The sequence below is a fragment of the Mastigoproctus giganteus genome, chromosome 5 (genome assembly GCF_048544385.1).
Source record: "Mastigoproctus giganteus isolate SK-2022 chromosome 5, ASM4854438v1, whole genome shotgun sequence".
Classification (NCBI taxonomy): domain Eukaryota; kingdom Metazoa; phylum Arthropoda; class Arachnida; order Uropygi; family Thelyphonidae; genus Mastigoproctus; species Mastigoproctus giganteus.
Window position 1 is genome coordinate 7,869,747 of NC_143579.1, and position 18,685 is coordinate 7,888,431.

The window sequence follows — 18,685 nt, forward strand, 5'->3', positions numbered from 1 at the left end:
CAGGAGTGCATTAGCGCACGCTCTTGGAATCGACTGAGATTCAAGCTCCTAACTGCTAAATATGGTCGATCTGCCAACCGGCACTGGATCAGTGTGGCAGATTATGGTCCATTTCTGTCAACGTGAATATTTGAGAAGGCTTCCATCCTGCAGTGGAGTGATAATGGCTGCTGCATGGTGCAAAGTGGTGCAAATGCACCACCTATGGACGTTGAAGTAATAAACAATTTTTAATATTATCATTAATTCATTGAAACATTCAAAAAATACAAATTCTACAAAAAAAACCCCCTAAAATATTAATTCAAATAGTTTATTAAAACAAGAACAAAATTAAAATAACTCTTGCAAAACAGAATTAGATCCTGTTAATTTGCAAAACAGAATTAGATCCTGTTCATTATTTTTAAATAAAAATTGCAGTTTTCTCGGCTTCTCTGAGAATATAGTTTGATGTAGTTGCATTCATAAAGTCTTCATTGCCAATGATGAAATTTTGCGCCATTTTCTTTTTCACTCTGCCTCAATGCACTCACAGTCTGCTGAGTATTTTCTCCCACCCATCACAAAACGTTGGTTCGGCTGTACGTGTAATTCAGTCAAACCTGACTTAATTAAGATATCGCATATATTCAAAAATTTGTTGAACACCATTTATTCCCACATGCACCATCTTCAGTCTGTGTGAGTAGCACAGTGGTATTGCCACTGCCTTCCCCACACCTTGTGGAAAAGGCCCGGGTTCGAATCCTGTCAATGACATGAGAAACCTTTATGGGCCTTTTTCACTGCATGGCTGAGTTAGTTGGTCTCAGGCATAGATAGCAAGGTTTTTTCCAGAAACGGGTTTTTTTGTCCAGCAAAACAGGCAAATTGACTAAACATGTGCAATTTACAGACACAATGCACATGGATATATATATATATATATATATATATATATATAATAACTTACTGGGTGACCCTAATAATACAGTAGAACGTCGATTATCTGAATAATTAGGGTCAAGGTTGGTTCAGATAATCAAACATACATGAAAATACCCAGTTCATATGAAACAAAGTGTAATTAGGCCTACAATTAAATTATTGTATGCAAGGTTATTGCTGCTGTATTTTGAAATATGAAGTATTATAGAAAATAATTGATTTAGGAAATGGTTTGTAAATAATAACCAAAACGTTTTGAGGAAACAATGTATATTATTTTGAACTTACCTAGTTGTTTTACATGGTTTCAACTATAAATCACACTTTTTGTTTTTTTTACATAAACAGAAATAAACAAACACAAGTAATTGCACACAAATAAGAGTATAATGAATCTTGGGAAGGTTTATTTTTTAAAATATGTAATCTTGAATTTTTCTTTGAACTATGCAAGATTGTCTTTTTTCATGGCGAGGTCTCTCATCCTCTTTAATAGCAATATCTCCATAGAACTGCATTCAGACAGTTGTTCACACCATGCTATTGCAATTTCTAGCCAGTGAAGGCCACTGTGTGAGCAGGCCCGCTCCCTCTTCTTCTTTGTTAGAATCACCTATGTCTTTATAAGTGCATTTGCACAGGCCAAGAAATGTGAAACAACTCATGGGGAACTGTACCCTCTCCAGCTGAAATCGGCTAACCATAACCTTAATTGATGAGGCTTTTAGAAATTCCTCCATTCTATGACATGATTTGAACTCAGACTTTTCGAAATGAGTAACAAGTGGTGAAGCCACGGAGGACATATGGAACAGCGATTTTATACCATTATCTATTGCAAGTTCAGAAAATATGTTTCTATTTTGTGGTTATTGTAAAGGCAAAATTTGTTTTTTCTCAATAATTTAATATTTTTGAAGAGGTCAGTTTATGATCAGTATTAGTCCCCAAAAAAAAAAAAAAAAAGCCTGCCCTGCTGTTATTCCTGTACTGATATTAGCAGTGGCAAATGATGCACGATAGCAAGCTTATATGGCATCAGCAAAAAGACACCTCCCATTTCACCTATTCATTCCGTCAAATAGTTTATCTAGTTCTTCCTTGAATTTATTTAAACTATAAACTTCCACAACAACAGATGGAGGTTTGTTCCAACAATCAACCACCCATTGGCTGATTGGAAACTTCCACACATCTATTCTGCAACCATCCTTCCTCAACTTGAATCTGTGTCTCCTCATGTGTGTGGCCTGAGCAAGAGGAAGAATCCCATCAGCATTGAGCTTAGTAAATCCATTTAAAGCCTTAAACTACTCAATCAAATCACCTTGCAGGGGATTAATCTCCAGACATTGCAATTTGCAGAACTGAAGCCTTTCTTGTTAAAAGCACCCCTTTTTTCCACTCATCAATCTTGTTGCTCTTCTCTATACTCATTCCAGCAGCTCCACATCTTCCTGAAATCCTGAGGCCTCCAGACTTATATGCAGTACTCAAGATGTGTCCTAACCATTGCCTTATACAATAGGATAATTATCTCCTTATCCCTGCTAGCAAAATTCCTGTATATCATTGACAAAAATATTAGTTGGGATCCAGTTTTGGGATCTGGCTATTAAGGCCAAATAACATTAGCTATTTTTCCAAATAGCAAACAGGTTAATTAAAATAATCATCCCCTAAACCATGTGAAAGTAATAGTGTTGGAATGCCAGCATTTTATATATTAGATAACTACTGTTAACAAAAAAAAAAAAAAAAAAAAAAAGACTAATTGATGAACCAATCAAATAAATTAATGGAATGAGCCCCTCAGACAAAAGCAGACTCCCAAATAAAAAAAAACTGAAATCATAAAATAAAGATAAGAAAGATTAGGGTTACCACAGGCATAATTTCTTCAGGGAGCTCTCACATCTTACCACTCAAGAGGTTGCATTTCCATAGTGAACTGCCATTATATGTTTAGTTTTTAAGTTAGCCTGAAGATTACTGGCTGCATTTGAGTTCATTTTTTTGTGATTAGTTATTTCTTTTGCTTTAGTTTTCTTGGTAAAAGCACCCCTTTTTTCCAATCACCAATCAGTTGCCCTTCTCTGTACTCGTTCCAACAGCTCCACATCCTTCCTGAAATGAGGCCTTAGATCTGTATGCTGTACTCAAGATGTGGCCTGACCATTGCCTTATACAATAGGATAATTATCTCCTTATTCCTTTATGGTTGTGTAGAGATTCCAGTTGATATTTGGCTGTGCAGCAGTTTACTATGGAAATATGATCTTTTGGGTGTAACAGGTGTGAATGCGCCCTGAAGAAATAATGCCTGTGATACCCCTATTCTTTCTGATTTATGATTTCAGTTTCTCTTATTTGGGAGCCTGCTTTTGTCTTGGCATTAGATTTCTTTAGTCTTTTTTTTGCATAACATAGGTCACAGCATTGTGCCAACCTCACAAAAGACTGAAGGGCTCTTCCTATGGCACAGGTAGGTTTTCCTTGTTTAATTAATTTGGTTGGTTTGTTATTATTATTATTTATTTATTTTTTTTTTTGTTTTGTTATGTTGACAGCAGTTTTTTTTTGGATAAATATCCAAACAAGTTTTTTTCTTTTATTTGAAGATATTAGTTATTTAATAATTTAGAAGCTCTAACTTAGTTTAGGTCATTTTAAAAATAGTCACTTTATGCCTTTACAGTTTTAAGTATCTTTATTTTCTTGCATAAAATAATACCTAGATGAAATATAAAAATAAATAGCATAACAGAAAAGCAAGTTAAAAAAAAATTATGTGTTACTTAACAAATGTTTCATTGTCAGACATTGTAACTAGTTGATAGATTACTTCTCAGTTCAGAAAGCATGTCAACTGCTCGTCTAGTCTCAAAAATTCATCAGCACATGTAAGCAGAATGTTGCATGCAGTGTTCTTCCTGCACATTCCAAAGAAAATTCTGTCCAACATGGTGTTTTAAATGCTTGTCTAGACTGCCACATATAAATACATTGGTTATATTCCAGCATTTAAGATTCTATGTTACATGTGGTGTTTTACATGCTTGTGTAGCTTCAGTTCCCATATAGAGCCGCCTCCGTAGCCAGGTGAGAAGGAACAGCAGTGCGTAGCACACGCTTCTTGATTAGACCGGGGTTCGACCCCGTCACCACCAAATACGGACGATGCGGAAAGGTCAGTGAATGACCACCGCATATCCCCGAGCAATATGGCCTTAGTTGCTAATGCTCCTAAAAACCAAATAACAAATAGCAAACAGTTCCCATATAATTGTTTAATAGCAGCCAAGATCTGTATTTGGTTCTCGAATGCACTGGTATGATTTATATGAAATGGCCCTACATATGGAAATATTTTATTTTGTTAATTAAAAAAAATGGTCTTTTGGGAAATTTTAATTTAATGAAGATTAATAAAAAAATTTATACATTACTTTCAGGCTACATTATGTCCAAAAAGACCTGTGAACTGTAACTTTTGTGAGTTAGAAAATCCCTTGGATGAACTACAAGAGCATCAGTCCTTCTGTGGAAGTAGAACAGAGCAGTGTGGAGCCTGTAATCGTTATGTAATGTTAAAAGATAAGGACACACACACTGAGAAGGAGTGTAGAAATCAGCAGATATTGAAATGGGAGCAAAGTAAGCAGCACAGCTTTTATTTTTGCATAAAAAATTTGTGTTAGTATTAATCAGATCAAATGGATGATAGGAAAACAACTTGAATCAATCACAATTTGTACATTACTAAAAAATAATTATCCAGCTCCACCTTAAACTATGTCAGACTGTTCTTCAATTACCTTGGGAAATAGCTTATTCCAGTGATCAACAACATGGCTGCCTGAAGGTAAACTGCATTAGATCTGAACTTCTCTTTCTTCCCAAATTTTATATTTATATCCCAGTTTTGTTTCACCTGCCAAAGCAAATGTGCCTCCCTAATTTGTTCTGCTTAATTTTCAGGCCCATAAGCACCTCTGTTGGGTCATCTGTGAGGTGTCTAAGCTTAGCCTCCAGGCCCTGCAGTCCAGATCTTCTAAGATGCTTATCATAGGAGCACTCACAACTGATAATCTAATTGTTGCTCCTTCTTTGAATTCATTCTCTAGAGTTATGTCCTTTGTAAATGCAGACTGGAATACAAATATCCCAAAAGTTGTCTCCTCATTATTTTATAAAAAGGAATAATAGCATCCTTCACCCTACTAGCAAAGGTGTTAAGATCATTAGTAGCACACCTTAATCTTTCCTGGCCACCTGCCAACACTGCAGTAAAAACCTCATGTTTGAACCACTTTTAATTTCATGTCACCCCCATATTTCTTTTCCTCAAGTGCAAGACCTTATATTTAGTCAGATTAAACTTCAGTTGCTATCTTTGGACTGTATGTGTAATTTGTTCTGCACTGATATTGTATAGTAATCATTTGTGAATTTGTGTTTCAGATATATGCAATAAATTTTTTTTCCCCAAAATTTACCTTCTAAAACTTGGTGTGTGTTATAGTCTGGAAAATACAGTAACTGTTATTGCCAGACAAGAGTTTCCCTTCACAGATTTTTGCTGTGATCCTTTTAGACTTTCACTCTTATCAAGATGCTTCTTTATTGTAGTTTTAATTACTGATTCCATTATCTTACCCACCAAAAATTCAAACTCAAAGGTTTATAGTTACTCATCTCCACCGTAGCTCCTCACACATGAATGGGTAAAGCATTTGCACTTCTGCTAGTCATTTAGACTGTAGGAGGATTTCATTGTACTAATGATATCATCGCAGAGTCTTGGGATGATCTCATTAACAGTTCCAATGGTATGATATGCTCCTTTGCTACATTCCTTAATATAACTGGGTGCACCCCGTCCACCCCAGTTAACGTTACCTCTCAGCCTAGTTTTTTTGAGAGATGCTTCTCAGAGATCAGTACATCACTAATATTACTGCAGTACGACTCTCTATGTAGGCGCCTAAGTAGCCAGGTGGGAAGGAACAGCAGTGCGTAGCACACGCTTCTTGATTAGACCGGGGTTCGAGCCTGTCACCACCAAATACGGAGGATGCGGAAAGGTCAGGAGCAATCCGGAGCAATATGGCCTTAGTTGCTAATGCTCCTAAAAAACAAAACAAACGACTCTCTATTCTTGTTTTTGCCCTGGTTCAAATGTTCTTTCTATTCTAAAATTGCATGCAAAATACCTGTTCAGCTCATCTACAGTTCTGGTTGATTGGTCTGTGATTGCCCTAACAGTAAATCCTGTAGGACCTGGGAGGGACCTACATGATTTACTGTTTTTTTCTTTTTTTTTTTTTGATTTAACATTGAGTAAAATTCTTTGTGTGAAGTGCATTCATGTATGAGAAATCAAATGCACCATGTACCTAATGTTGAATGTCTAATTTTTAATAAAAAATTCATTATTGCTAGATAGAAAGCTAATAAATTCTTTTATCGATACTCCTTATTTAATAAATACTAAGTATAAACATTAATATAAGGATTGAAAAATAAAGATTATCCAAGTAAAATGATTGTCTTAATAGTTGTTTCTTTTTATTATTAAAAGATGTATGGTTGCCAACTCTCTGAACTGATGATAGAAACTTGTGTTTGTGTCACCATCCTGACATTATTTACATCTGTCTTTTTCACAAAAAAATTTAGAACCATGGCTTCACCATTAAATTGGAATTTTTTAAAAATTTATGAATTTGTTCATGAAATTTCATTGTTCATCTCTAGTTAATTAGCTGTGTTGCAAAAAATGTGTCGACTGCATGAAGTGAAATGTTAGATATACTGTAAAATTTATTTCTTTGTGCACATAGTGAAATGTTATATCTTAACAATGTCTGTTAATTACATTTTTAAAGCATCTAGCACACATTCGTTGCCTTTGGGTAAATGTTTCACTAGACTGTTAGAACAGTGGCAATCTCTGACAAGTCTATTTAAAGAAGTTGTAAGTGCTGGATAAAAAAAAAAAAAAAAAAGCCATATGAGCAATTTTTAAAATTACAAAATTGAGAAATGCAAAAAAGCAGTCATTATGCTATTGTTATGCTGTTAATTAAGAAACACATAAAATCCAAGGAAGTACAGCCAGCTGACGTGTTTGGGCAGTGCAGTGTCAGTTTAGTGTGACATAAGCACTGGGAAATACTTAGATTTTTGTATTTACTTGATACTGAAAAATATATATAGCATTATAACTGTGTTGGGATACAAGTTTAGGGTCATACTTTTGTACTGAAATTGAAATTTTATTAAAATTAAATCAAAATCATAACTCAGACCAGAGCAGCAAAGCAAAAGGCTCAAGCTAATGGGAGTGCTGTGGCTCAGAGGAGAACTGAGGGGGGCAGTTGCCCTCTGAATCACAGCCTTTTAAAAATGCACTGCTTGCATGATGTTTGTGGAGCATTCGGGTACGGGACATAATATTTCCATGGGGGATGTCTTTGTATGTGCGCACGATGCAAGGAGTGTAACAAAATCAGGCGACAACTCAGCGTTGTTATGGGCCTATATGAGAGCTTGAAGGACAAGGGGATGCCCTCGAAGGATCTAAATTAGGAACTAGTAGTTGTTGGTGACTCTGTTGTCAGTGAAACGGGGAACATGCTTTGTAAAAAGGATAAGTGGAACAGGACCAGGGTATGTCTGCCAGAGGCAAAGGTTGATGACGTTGTAGAGCGGATATCTTCTTTTAAGGGCATAAAAGGTGATATTGTTTTACCCGTTGGCACTAATGATATTAAGAGTAGAAGACCGGCAGAATTACTTAACAAGTACAGGTCACTGTTGAAAAAAAGCCGGGAATTAGGGTTGAATTTGAAAGTGTTTGCAATTCTGCCTACACACGATAGGAGGGAGTATATGATGAGAGCCTTGTCCATCATTTTGGCCGTGGAAAGATTGTGCAAGGCTCAAGGGATAGAATTTTTTTCTGCCTGGTCTGTACTTGTTAACAGGAGAGACTGCTTCTACACGGATGGGATACACTTAAATAGAAAGGGTGCAAGAATATTTGCTGATGCTATCGAGGCAGTGTTAGGTGGGTCGAAAAACGTTTGGCTTGGGGGGGGATACAAGTACTAATAGATTAACAGTAGCCACTGTCAGAGGTGAAAGTGATTCTTGTACTGCTTCTATTGGAATGAGCAGAAGCCTGGAAAACAAGATGCAGGATGTTTCAGAGACTGCTGGGAGTATTGCAGTACAAGTAAACACTTGGGTTGTGTTATGGTAGCTAAGAATAGGAACAGGTGCATGTATTCTTGCATGTACAGCAATGCTAGAATTAGATAAATAAATTTGATGAATTTGAGGTATTTCTCAAAGCATCAAAGGCGGATATTGTTGGGATATCAGAGACATGGTGTCACACAGATATAAGGAATGCATAACTGGAATTTGGGGAGTACAGCGTCTACAGAAAGGATAGACAGGATAGGAAGGGAGGAGGGGTTATGCTATTAGTTAAGAAACACATAAAATCCAAGGAAGTGAAGCCAGTCGACATCGCGGGACAGTGCAGTGTCGAGTCAGTTTGGTGTCACATAAGCATTGGGAGATCAAAATTGAGAGTAGGAGTGTGCTATAGGCTAATGACTCTGATGAGTATAATAAGAAAATGTACAGGGAAATAGTGGGCCAGTAAATCAGAGAGTCTTATAATGGGGAATTTTAATTTCTCAGATATTGACTGGAATTTGTGGGTTGGTCACTCACATACTAGCAAGGCTTTTGTGGATTTATTGGAGGATTGTTTTCTACATCAGCATGTTCAGGAGGCAACTAGATGGAGTAATATACTTGATTTGATTATCAGTAGTGATTCTTCATGCATTAAGAATCTGCAGATAAAGGAACCACTAGGTGGCAGTGATCATAGTGTGCTGAAGTGGAATTTACTCAAAGAGGTAACTACCATCAGGGGTAAAGGGAAGGGTTATTGCTTTCTTAAAGGTGACTATAATGGACTGAGACTGTATTTAAATTCTATACAGTGGGAGCAACTGATGATGTTACCAACAGCAAATTCAAAATGGGAAGCATTCAAAGAACTTATCTTGGAAGCTACTAGGCTTTACATACCAACTAAGAAATATTGTTTAAGGTTTAGGCCTAAGTGGATGTCAGATGAACTAATGAGACATATGGCAGAGAAAAAAATGCATGGATACATATAAATTAACACATGACACAGAAGCCAGCCTATGATAGATATAAGCTGGATTGTAACCAAGTCACAAAGGAGGTTAGGCAGGCAAAGGCAGATTATGAGAAATCTTTTGCAAAGGATGCAAAGAAAAACAGCAAAGAGTTCTTTACTTATGTAAACTATAGAAGGAAGGGGATGAATCAAATTGGTTCACTTGATATCGATGGTTCAACTGATGATGATCCTGCTCAGGTAGCTAACAAACTAAATGAATATTTTCCATCGACATTCACACATGAGGAGTTATTCAGCAAGGGAAATTCCAGAGGTGTATTCAACTCTGGCAGTAAGCTAGAGAATCTTGTAATAACCGAGAGTAAAGTGGAGGAGAAATTGTTGAAGATAAACAGAAGAAAGGCACCTGGGGTGGATGGGATCTATCCATTTATATTAAAGGAGGCAGCAAAGGAAGTAAGCAAACCCTTAGCCATAATTATGAGAGCTTCCTTGGACTCAGGGGAGGTACCCATAGACTGGAGATGTGCAAATGTGACCCCAAATCACAAAGTAGGATCAAAGACTGACACAAGTAATTATAGACCTGTGAGTTTAACTTCTATTCCAGGAAAATTAATGGAGGCACTGGTTAAAGAAGCACTGCAGGATCATCTAGACAAGACATCAGTTATAGCTCGGACACAGCATGGTTTTGATAAGGGGAAGTCTTGCCTATCCTATTTGTTTGGATACTATGATGCAGTCACAAAAGAACTGGATGCAGGGAATAACTTTGATATTATATACTTGGATCTTAGAAAGGCTTTTGATACTGTTGCACATGGAAGTCTGCTGCACAAATTGGAGAAGTGTGGAATTGGAGGCAAATTGCTGCTATGGGTAAAGGGGTGGTTGAGGGGGAGAAGACAGAGAGTGGTAATCAATGGACACTGCTCATCGTGGACTAATGTTATTAGTGGAGTCCCTCAGGGTTTAGTATTGTGTCCATTATTGTTTTCTGTATTTATAAAAAATATTGATGATGGCATATCAAGCTTAATGTCCAAGTTTGCAGACGATACAAAGGTTGGCAGGGTTGTTAAGGACACTACTGATGCTATGCTGCTGCTGCAACAGGATCTGGAAAGGTTGAGCAGATGGGCTGAGAGGTGACAAATGAAGTTTAACATTGACAAATTTAAAGTACTACATATGGGAAACAGCAACCCCAGAGCAACGTATCAACTCTGTGGTAGTACACTGGCAGTCGTAGAGAATGAAAAGGACCTGGGGGTAATTGTGCAGGCAGATATGAAGTTCTCTGATCAGTGCAGTTGGGCTGCAAGAGTAGCTCATGGTGTGTTGTCAATGATATACAGGAATTTTTCTAGCAGATAAGGAGGTGATTATTCCCTTGTATAAGGCAATGGTCAGGCCACACCTTGAGTACTGTATACAGGTCTGGAGTCCTCATTTCCAGAAGGATGTAGAGCTGCTGGAATGAGTACAGTGAAGGGCAACAAGATTAGTGAATGGAACAAAGGGTTGCTCTTATGAAGAAAGGCTTAAGTTTTGCAAATTACAGTGTCTGGAGACTAGGCACCGGTGAGGTGATCTGATAGAGGTGTATAAAGCTTTGAATGGTTTGAGCATGCTCCAATGCTGATGGGATTCTTCCTCTTGCTAAGAATAATCAGCCTTTATGCCCTCTCAGGTTCTTGCTAAGAACCTGAGAGGGCATAAAGAAGTTTTTTTTTTGGCTGATGCTGCATAAGCTTGCTTTCTTGCATCATATGCCTCTACTAATGCTAAAGCAAAATTGAGAGTAGGAGTGTGTTATAACCCTAATGACTCTTATGAGAATAATAAACAACTGTACAGAGAAATAGTGGGCCAGTAAATCAGAGTGTCTTATAATGGGGGATTTTAATTTCTCAGATATTGACTGGAATTTGTGGGGTGGTCACTCACACACTAGCAAATACTTTTGTGGATTTATTGGATGATTGTTTTCTACTGCAGAATGTTCAGGAGGCAAGCAGAGGGAGTAATACTCTTGATCTTGGTTATCAGTAGTGATTCTTCATATATTAAGAATCTGCAGATAAAGGAATCACCAGGTGGCAGTGATCACAGTATGGTGAAGTGGGATTTACTCAAAGAGGTAACTGCCATCAGGGTTAAGGGAAGGGTTTTTGCTTTCATAAAGGTGACCATCGTGGTCTTAGACAGTATTTAAATTCTATATGGTGGGTCCAACTGATGATGTTACGAACAGCAAATTCAAAATTGGAAGCATTAAAAGAATTAATCTTGGAAGCTACTAGGCTTTTCATGCCAACTAAGAAATATTGTTCAAGGTTTAGGCCTAAATGGATGTCAGATGAACTAATGAGACATGTGGCAGAGAAGAAAAATGCATGGGATACAAATAAATTAACAGGTGTAGTTGTTAGTAGTAGTAGTGGCATGTGATGCAAGAAAGCAAGCGTATGAGCCTATGCAGCATCAGCCAAAAAAAAAAAAAAAAAAAAAATCACACCATTCCCTCCAAATGCCTGTCCAGTTCCTCCTTAAATTTATTCAACCATATGGAAGCTTATGATAGATACAAGCTGGTCTGTAAGCAACTCACAAATCAGATTAGGCAAGCAAAGTCAGATTACGAGAAATCTTTGGCAAAGGATGCAAAGAAAAACAGCAAAGAGTTCATTACTTGTGTAAACTCTACAAGGAAGGAGATGAATCAGATTGGTCCACTTGATATCGATGGTTCAACTGCTGATGATCCTGCTCAGGTGGCTAACAAACTGAGTATTTTGCATCTACATTCACAGATGAGGAGTTATTCAAGGAGAGGAATGCCAGAGGTGAATTAAACTCTGGCAGTGAGCTAGATGATTTTGTAATAACTGAGAGCAAAGTGGAAGAGAAATTGTTGAAGATAAACATAAGAAAGGCACCTGGGGTGGATTAGGATCTATCCAGTTATATTAAAGGAGAGGCAGCAAAGGAAGTAAGCATACCCTTAGCCATAATTATTAGAGCATCGTTGAACTCAGGGGAGGTACCCATGGAATGGAGATTTGGAAATGTGACCTCAATTCACAAAAGGGCTATCAGAGTATGACAAAAGTAATTACAGACCTGTTTAGTTTAACTTCTGTTTCCAGGGAAATTAATGGCAGCACTGGTTAAGGGAAGCACTGCAGGATCATCTAGACAAGATTTCAATTATAGCATGGACACAGCATGGTTTTATTAATGGGAAGTGTCCTGACCAATTTGATTGGATATTATGATGCAGTCACGAAAAGAACTGGATGTAGGGAATAACTGATATTATATACTTGGATTCTTAGAAAGGCTTTTGATACTGTTGCACATGGAAGACTGCTGCACAAATTGGAGCAGTGTGGCATTGGAGGCAAATTGCTGCTATGGATAAAGGGATGGCTGAATGGGAGAGAAGACAGAGAATGGTAATCAATGGACACTGTTCTTCGTGGACATGTTATTAGTGGAGTCCCCTCAGGGTTCAGTGTTGGGTCCATTGTTGTTTTCTGTATTTATTAATGACATTGATGATGGTATAATCAATCTTAATGTCCAAGTTTCCAGACAATACAAAGGGTCGGCAGGGTTGTTAATGACACTAATGACAGTACACTGTACACTGCTACAACAGGATCTAGAAAGGTTGAGCTGGTGGGCTGTGTGGTGGCAAACTGAAGTTTAACATTGACAAATGTAAAAGTACTGGATATTGGGAAGCAGTAACCCCAGAGTAACATATCAAGTGTGTGGTACTACACTGTTGTTTGGTTTTTAGGAGCATTAGCAACTAAGGCCATATTGTTTCGGGGATATGCGGTGGTCATTCCCTGACCTTTCCGCATCCTCCATATTTGGTGGTCACGGGGCTCGATCCACGGTCTAATCAAGAAACGTACAAGTACAGAGAAGGGCAACAAGATTAGTGAATGGAACAAAGGGTTGCTTTTACGAAGAAAGGCCAAGTTTTGCAAATTAGAGTGTCTGGAAACTAGGCACTTGTGAGCTGATCTGATTAAGATGTATAAAGCCTTGAATGGTTGGAGCATGCTCAATGCTAATGGGAATTTTTTCCTCTTTCTCAGAATAATTGCCTGATGAGGGCATAAATTCAATAGATATGCTGAATTTGCCTTTAGCCAGTGGTGTGGTCAGTTGCTAGACAATCTTCCCTTTGTTGTTGTAGAAGTTGATAGCTGAAATAGATTCTAGGCAGAACTAGACAAACATTTGGAGTGAGTGGATGGGTGAAATGAGAAGGGTTTTTTTTTTTTTTTTAGCTGATGCTATATAAGCTTGCTTTCTTGCATCATGTGCATTTACTAATGCTAACTTATTGAATGGTACTGACTCGTGTAAAAAAATTATGATCTAAAAGAAGTTTAAAAAAAAAATACTGAATTGCCAAGTTCCCGTGAAAGTAGTGTAGAATAGTTTCAAAGTAACCTGATAACTATGAGCAGGTTATCCTTATAAATGGGGGAGAGTCTGTCCATGTTCCTCTCTTCTATCTTGAATAAAATCATTTTGCATTGTTCCTTTTAAATGCTATGCCAACATTTGAAATTCTAAACGCATCCATGTTCCTCTCTTCTATCTTGAATAAATCATTTTGCATTGTTCCTTTTAAATGCTATGCCAACATTTGAAATTCTAAACGCAGGTCTTAAATGATATGTGCTGCAGATCTATTTACTGAGGGTTATTACATCTTGATATGTTTGAACAATGTGATGTGCAAATTTGTTAGATTAACAGTTGTTAATATTTTCATTTTGGAAATACAGATTACAAAACTAGATAGAATAAGTGATTCTGATTTAGTCATAGGCATTTCTACTGCCAAGGCTATAGAGTTTGAAACAGCAGAAAATTTTCTTTTATTCCTTGAGGAAATACTATACTGTAAACCCCCGCTATTCGCAGTATCTGTATTCACGGTCGCTGATTTAATATAAAATGAAACCTAAAAAAAATATGAATTTTAAGGCACCGTGAACATTTTCTGCCATAAAAAAACATGAGCATGGCTAAAATTATCTTTCCCAGTCAAAACAGCGCTCAGTGGGTGGGGGGAGCGGGGTGACAAAATCGCGAGCGTGGATGTTTCTCGCTAATCCTTGTTCAGTATGTGTTATGCGCGTGTCATGGAAGGTTTCGTCGTTTGCTTTTAATTTATATGCTTATAAATTGAATAAATTTATCAATTGATATGCTTGCAAAAGTGATAAATCTACCGTTTTGCAGTGTAAAACAGATTTTTTCGAGGTGTTAATGAAAGAAAGTGACTTTATTGTGGACAAGTTCTTTCTAACCCGTACAAAAATATGGCTACCAATAACAAGGGAAATGTGAAAAGATCAAAGAAGGTGATGACATTAACAAATAAAATTGAGTTATTAGATAAAATTCTAATGGTGAAAGTGTCTCCTGAGTGGCAAAACATTATAAAATCAATGAGTCAACAGTATGATCAATCAAAAAATCGGAAGAAAAAATCCGCCGTAGTGTCCATGAAAACGTAGTAATTGCTTCAAAAATTTGCTCTGTAACTCGTGATGTTAAATTAGAAAAAATGGAAAAGGCTTTAAATCTGTGGATAGAAGACCGAAATCAAAATAAAATTCCGTTAAGTTCACTCATCATTTGTGAAAAGGCAAAACTCCTTTATCAACACTTTAGCGAAACTGGTGATAGCACTGACGGGATAAGTTTTTTAGTTAGCAAAGGCGCTGGTTTGAAAGATTTGTTTGAAATTTCTAATAAATATTACATTTAATATTAAATTGTTTCTTATTTTCATTTCGATGCCATATGCTTGCATTTCACTATGTACTGTATGTACATAGTCATATTATGAAGGTACATATAATACATACATAGACAAAATTTTAGACTAGTTTTTCTTATATATTTCATACTTTGGAACGGAACCCCTTTATTACTATGGTAGCCATAACTTAGTATTCGCGGCATTTCTCGGGAACGTGACCCTCGCGAATAGCAGGGGTTTACTCTACTTTATTGCTGGATGTAATTACATAGTGGACAAGTTCCCTTTGAAAAGTGTTCCTATAAATGCTCAGATAGCACAGATTTCATCAGTTAGTAGTGCATTAATTTCAAGTGTGAAATGGTTTTGTAGAAAAGTTTTTAGTATTTGTCAAGTATCATTGAAGATAAAGAAATATCGAAATTGGGATCAACTGATGATGTTACCAACGGTGAATTCTAAATGGGAAGCCTTCAGGGACTTAATCTTGAAGGCTACTAGGCTTTTCATACCAACTAAGAAATACTGTTAAATTTTTAGGCCTAAATGGATGTTAGATGAACTAATGAGGCTCGAGGCAGAGAAGAAAAATGCATGGGATTCATATAAATTATCATGCAACACATATAAGCTAGTCTGTAATCAAGTCACAAAGGAGGTTAGGCAGGCGAAGGCAGATTATGAGAAATCTTTGGCAAAAGACACAAAGAAAATCAGCAAAGAGTTCTTTACTTATGTAAACTTGGGAAGGAAGGGGATGAATCAGATTGGTCCACTTAACATAGATGGTTTGATTATTGATGTTTCTGCTCAAGTAGCTGATAAACTGAATGAGTATTTTGCATCTAAAATCACACATGAGGAGTTATTCAAGGAGGGGAATGCCAGAAGTGTATCAAACTCTAACAGTGAACTAAGTGATTTTGTGATAACTGAGAGCAAAGTGGAGAAGAAATAGTTGAAGTCAAACATAAAAAAGGCATCCGTGGCATATGGAATCTATCCAGTTATAATGAAGGTGGTAGTAAGGGAATTAAGCAAACCCTTAGCCATAATTATGAGAGCATCCTTACTGTCATGGGAGGTCCCCATGGAGAGTGGAGATGTGCCAATGTATCCCCAATTCACATGGGGGTAAGGGTGACACAAATAATTATAGACCTGTTAGTTTAACTTCTGTTCTGGGTAAAACAATGGTGTCACTGGTTAAAGAGGTGATACAGGATCACCTAGACAAGACAGCAACAATAGTTCAGACACAGCATGGGTTTGTTAAGGAGAAGTCTTGTCTGACCAATTAGATGGGATACTACGATGTGATCACAAAGGAACTGGATGCTAAAAATAATTTTGATATCATATACTTGGATTTCAGGAAAACTTCTGATACTGTTGTATATGGAAGACTGCTGTACAAATTGGAGCAGTATGACATTAAGGGCAAGTTACTGCAATGGATAAAGGGATGGTTGAGTTGGAGATGGCAGAGAGTAGTAATAAATAGACACTGCTCTACTTGGACTAATGTTATTAGTGGAGTCCCCCTGGGTTCGGTGCTTGGCCCATTGTTGTTTTGTATGTTTTGTATATTCTGTCAGGGAAACGGGGAACATGCTATGTAAAAAGGATAGGTGGAACAGGACCAGGGTATGTCTGCCAGGGGCAAAGGTTGATGACGTTGTAGAGCGGATATCATCTTTCAAGGGCACAAAAGGTGATATAGTTGTACACGTTGGCACTAATGATATTAAGAGTAGGAGACCGGCAGAATTACTCAACAAGTACAGGTCACTGTTGAAAAAAAGCCGAGAATTAGGGTTGAACTTGAAAGTGTCTGCAATTCTGCCCAGACACGATAGGAGGGAGTATATGATGAGAGCCTTGTCGATCAATTCGGCCCTGGAAAGATTGTGCAAGGCTCAAGGGGTAGAATTTTTTTCAGCCTGGACTGTACTTGTTAACAGGAGAGATTGCTTCTACAGGGATGGGATACACTTAAATAGAAAGGGTGCAAGAATATTTGCTGATGCTATCGAGGCAGTGTTAGGTGGGTCGGAAAACTGCTAGCTTGGGGGGATACAAAGACTAATAGTTTAACAGTAACCGCAGGCAGAGGTGAAGGTGATTCTTGCACAACTTCTATTAGAATAAGAAGCGACCTGGAGCGAGGGGTGTTGGGGGTTTCAGGGACGGATGGCAGTCATCCTGGAATAGTTGGGTATATGGGATGTGTTAGGGTAACAAGGAATAGGCATAGGAGCATGTATGCTTGCATGTATACCAATGCTAGAAGTATAGTAAATAAATTTGATGAATTTGAAGTGTTGGTCAAGACATCAAAGGCGGATATTGTTGGGATAGCAGAGACGTGGTGTCACAAAGATATAAGGAATGCAGAACTGGAATTTGGGGAGTACAATGTGTACAGAAAGGATAGACAGGACAGAAAGGGAGGAGGTGTTATGCTGTTAATTAAGAAAAACATAAAATCAAAAGAAGTGCATCCAGTTGATATAGATGGACAGTGCACTGTTGAGTCAGTTTGGTGTGACATAAGCACTGCAAAAGCAAAGATAAGAGTAGGAGTGTGTTATAGGCCTAATGACTCGAATGAGTACAATGAACAATTGTACAGAGAAATAGAGTGGGCCAGTAAATCAGAATGTCTTATAATGGGGGATTTTAACTTTCCAGATATTGACTGGAACTTGTGGGTTGGTCACTCACACACTAGTCAGACTTTTGTGGATTTATTGGATGATTGTTTTCTGCAGCAGCATGTTCGAGAGGCAACCAGAGAAAGTAATACTCTTGATCTGGTTATAAGCAGTGATCATTCGTGTATTAAGAATTTGCAGATAAAGGAACCACTAGGTGGCAGTGATCACAGTGTGCTGAAGTGGGATTTACTCAAAGAGGTAACTACCGTCAGGGGTAAAGGAAAGGGTTTTTGCTTCCGTAAAGGGGAGTACAGTGGTCTCAGACAGTTTTTAAATTCTGTACAGTGGGATCGACTGACGATGTTACAAACAGTAAATTCTAAGTGGGAAGCATTCAAGGAATTAATCGTGGAAGCTACTAGACTTTTCATACCGATGAAGAAATATTGTTCAAGGTTTAGGCCTAAATGGTTATCAAATGAACTAATGAGACTCGTGTCAGAGAAGAAAAATGCATGGGATGCATATAAATTATCAGGCGACGCAGAAGCCTGTAGCAGATATAAGCTAGTCTGTAATCAGGTCACAAAGGAGGTTCGGCAGGCAAAGGCGGATTACGAGAAATCTTTGGCAAAAGATGCTAAGAAAAACAGCAAGGATTTCTTTACTTATATAAACTCTAAAAGGAAGGGGCTGAATATGATTGGTCCACTTGACATCGATGGTTCGACTGTTGATGATCCTGCTCAGATAGCAAACAAACTGAATGAGTATTTTGCATCTACATTCACACGTGAGGAATCATTACAGTTTGAAAATGGAAGAAGGTTATCAAATTGTAGCAGTGTGCTTAATGATTTTGTAATAACTGAGAGCAAAGTGGAGGAGAAATTGTTGAAGTTAAACATAAGAAAGGCACCTGGGGCGGATGGGATCTATCCAGTTATATTAAAGGAGGCGGCAAAGCAACTAAGCAAACCCTTAGCAATAATTATGAGAGCATCCTTGGATTCAGGGGAGGTTCCCACGGACTGGAGATGTGCAAATGTATCCCCAATTCACAAAGGAGGTTCGAAGGGTGACACG

At 37.6% G+C, this 18,685-nt stretch overlaps 1 protein-coding gene across 2 annotated transcripts in view; it reads left to right on the forward strand.

Moving 5' to 3' along the window:
- LOC150085151 (uncharacterized) overlaps positions 1–18,685 on the forward strand; it is a 274,128-nt gene that overhangs the window by 89,865 nt on the left and 165,578 nt on the right. For both annotated transcript variants that reach the window (XM_090373050.1, XM_090373051.1), the window contains exon 4: positions 4,386–4,587. In XM_090373050.1, the coding sequence (XP_090229176.1) occupies positions 4,386–4,587 (202 nt within the window). The remainder of the gene's footprint in view (positions 1–4,385; positions 4,588–18,685) is intronic.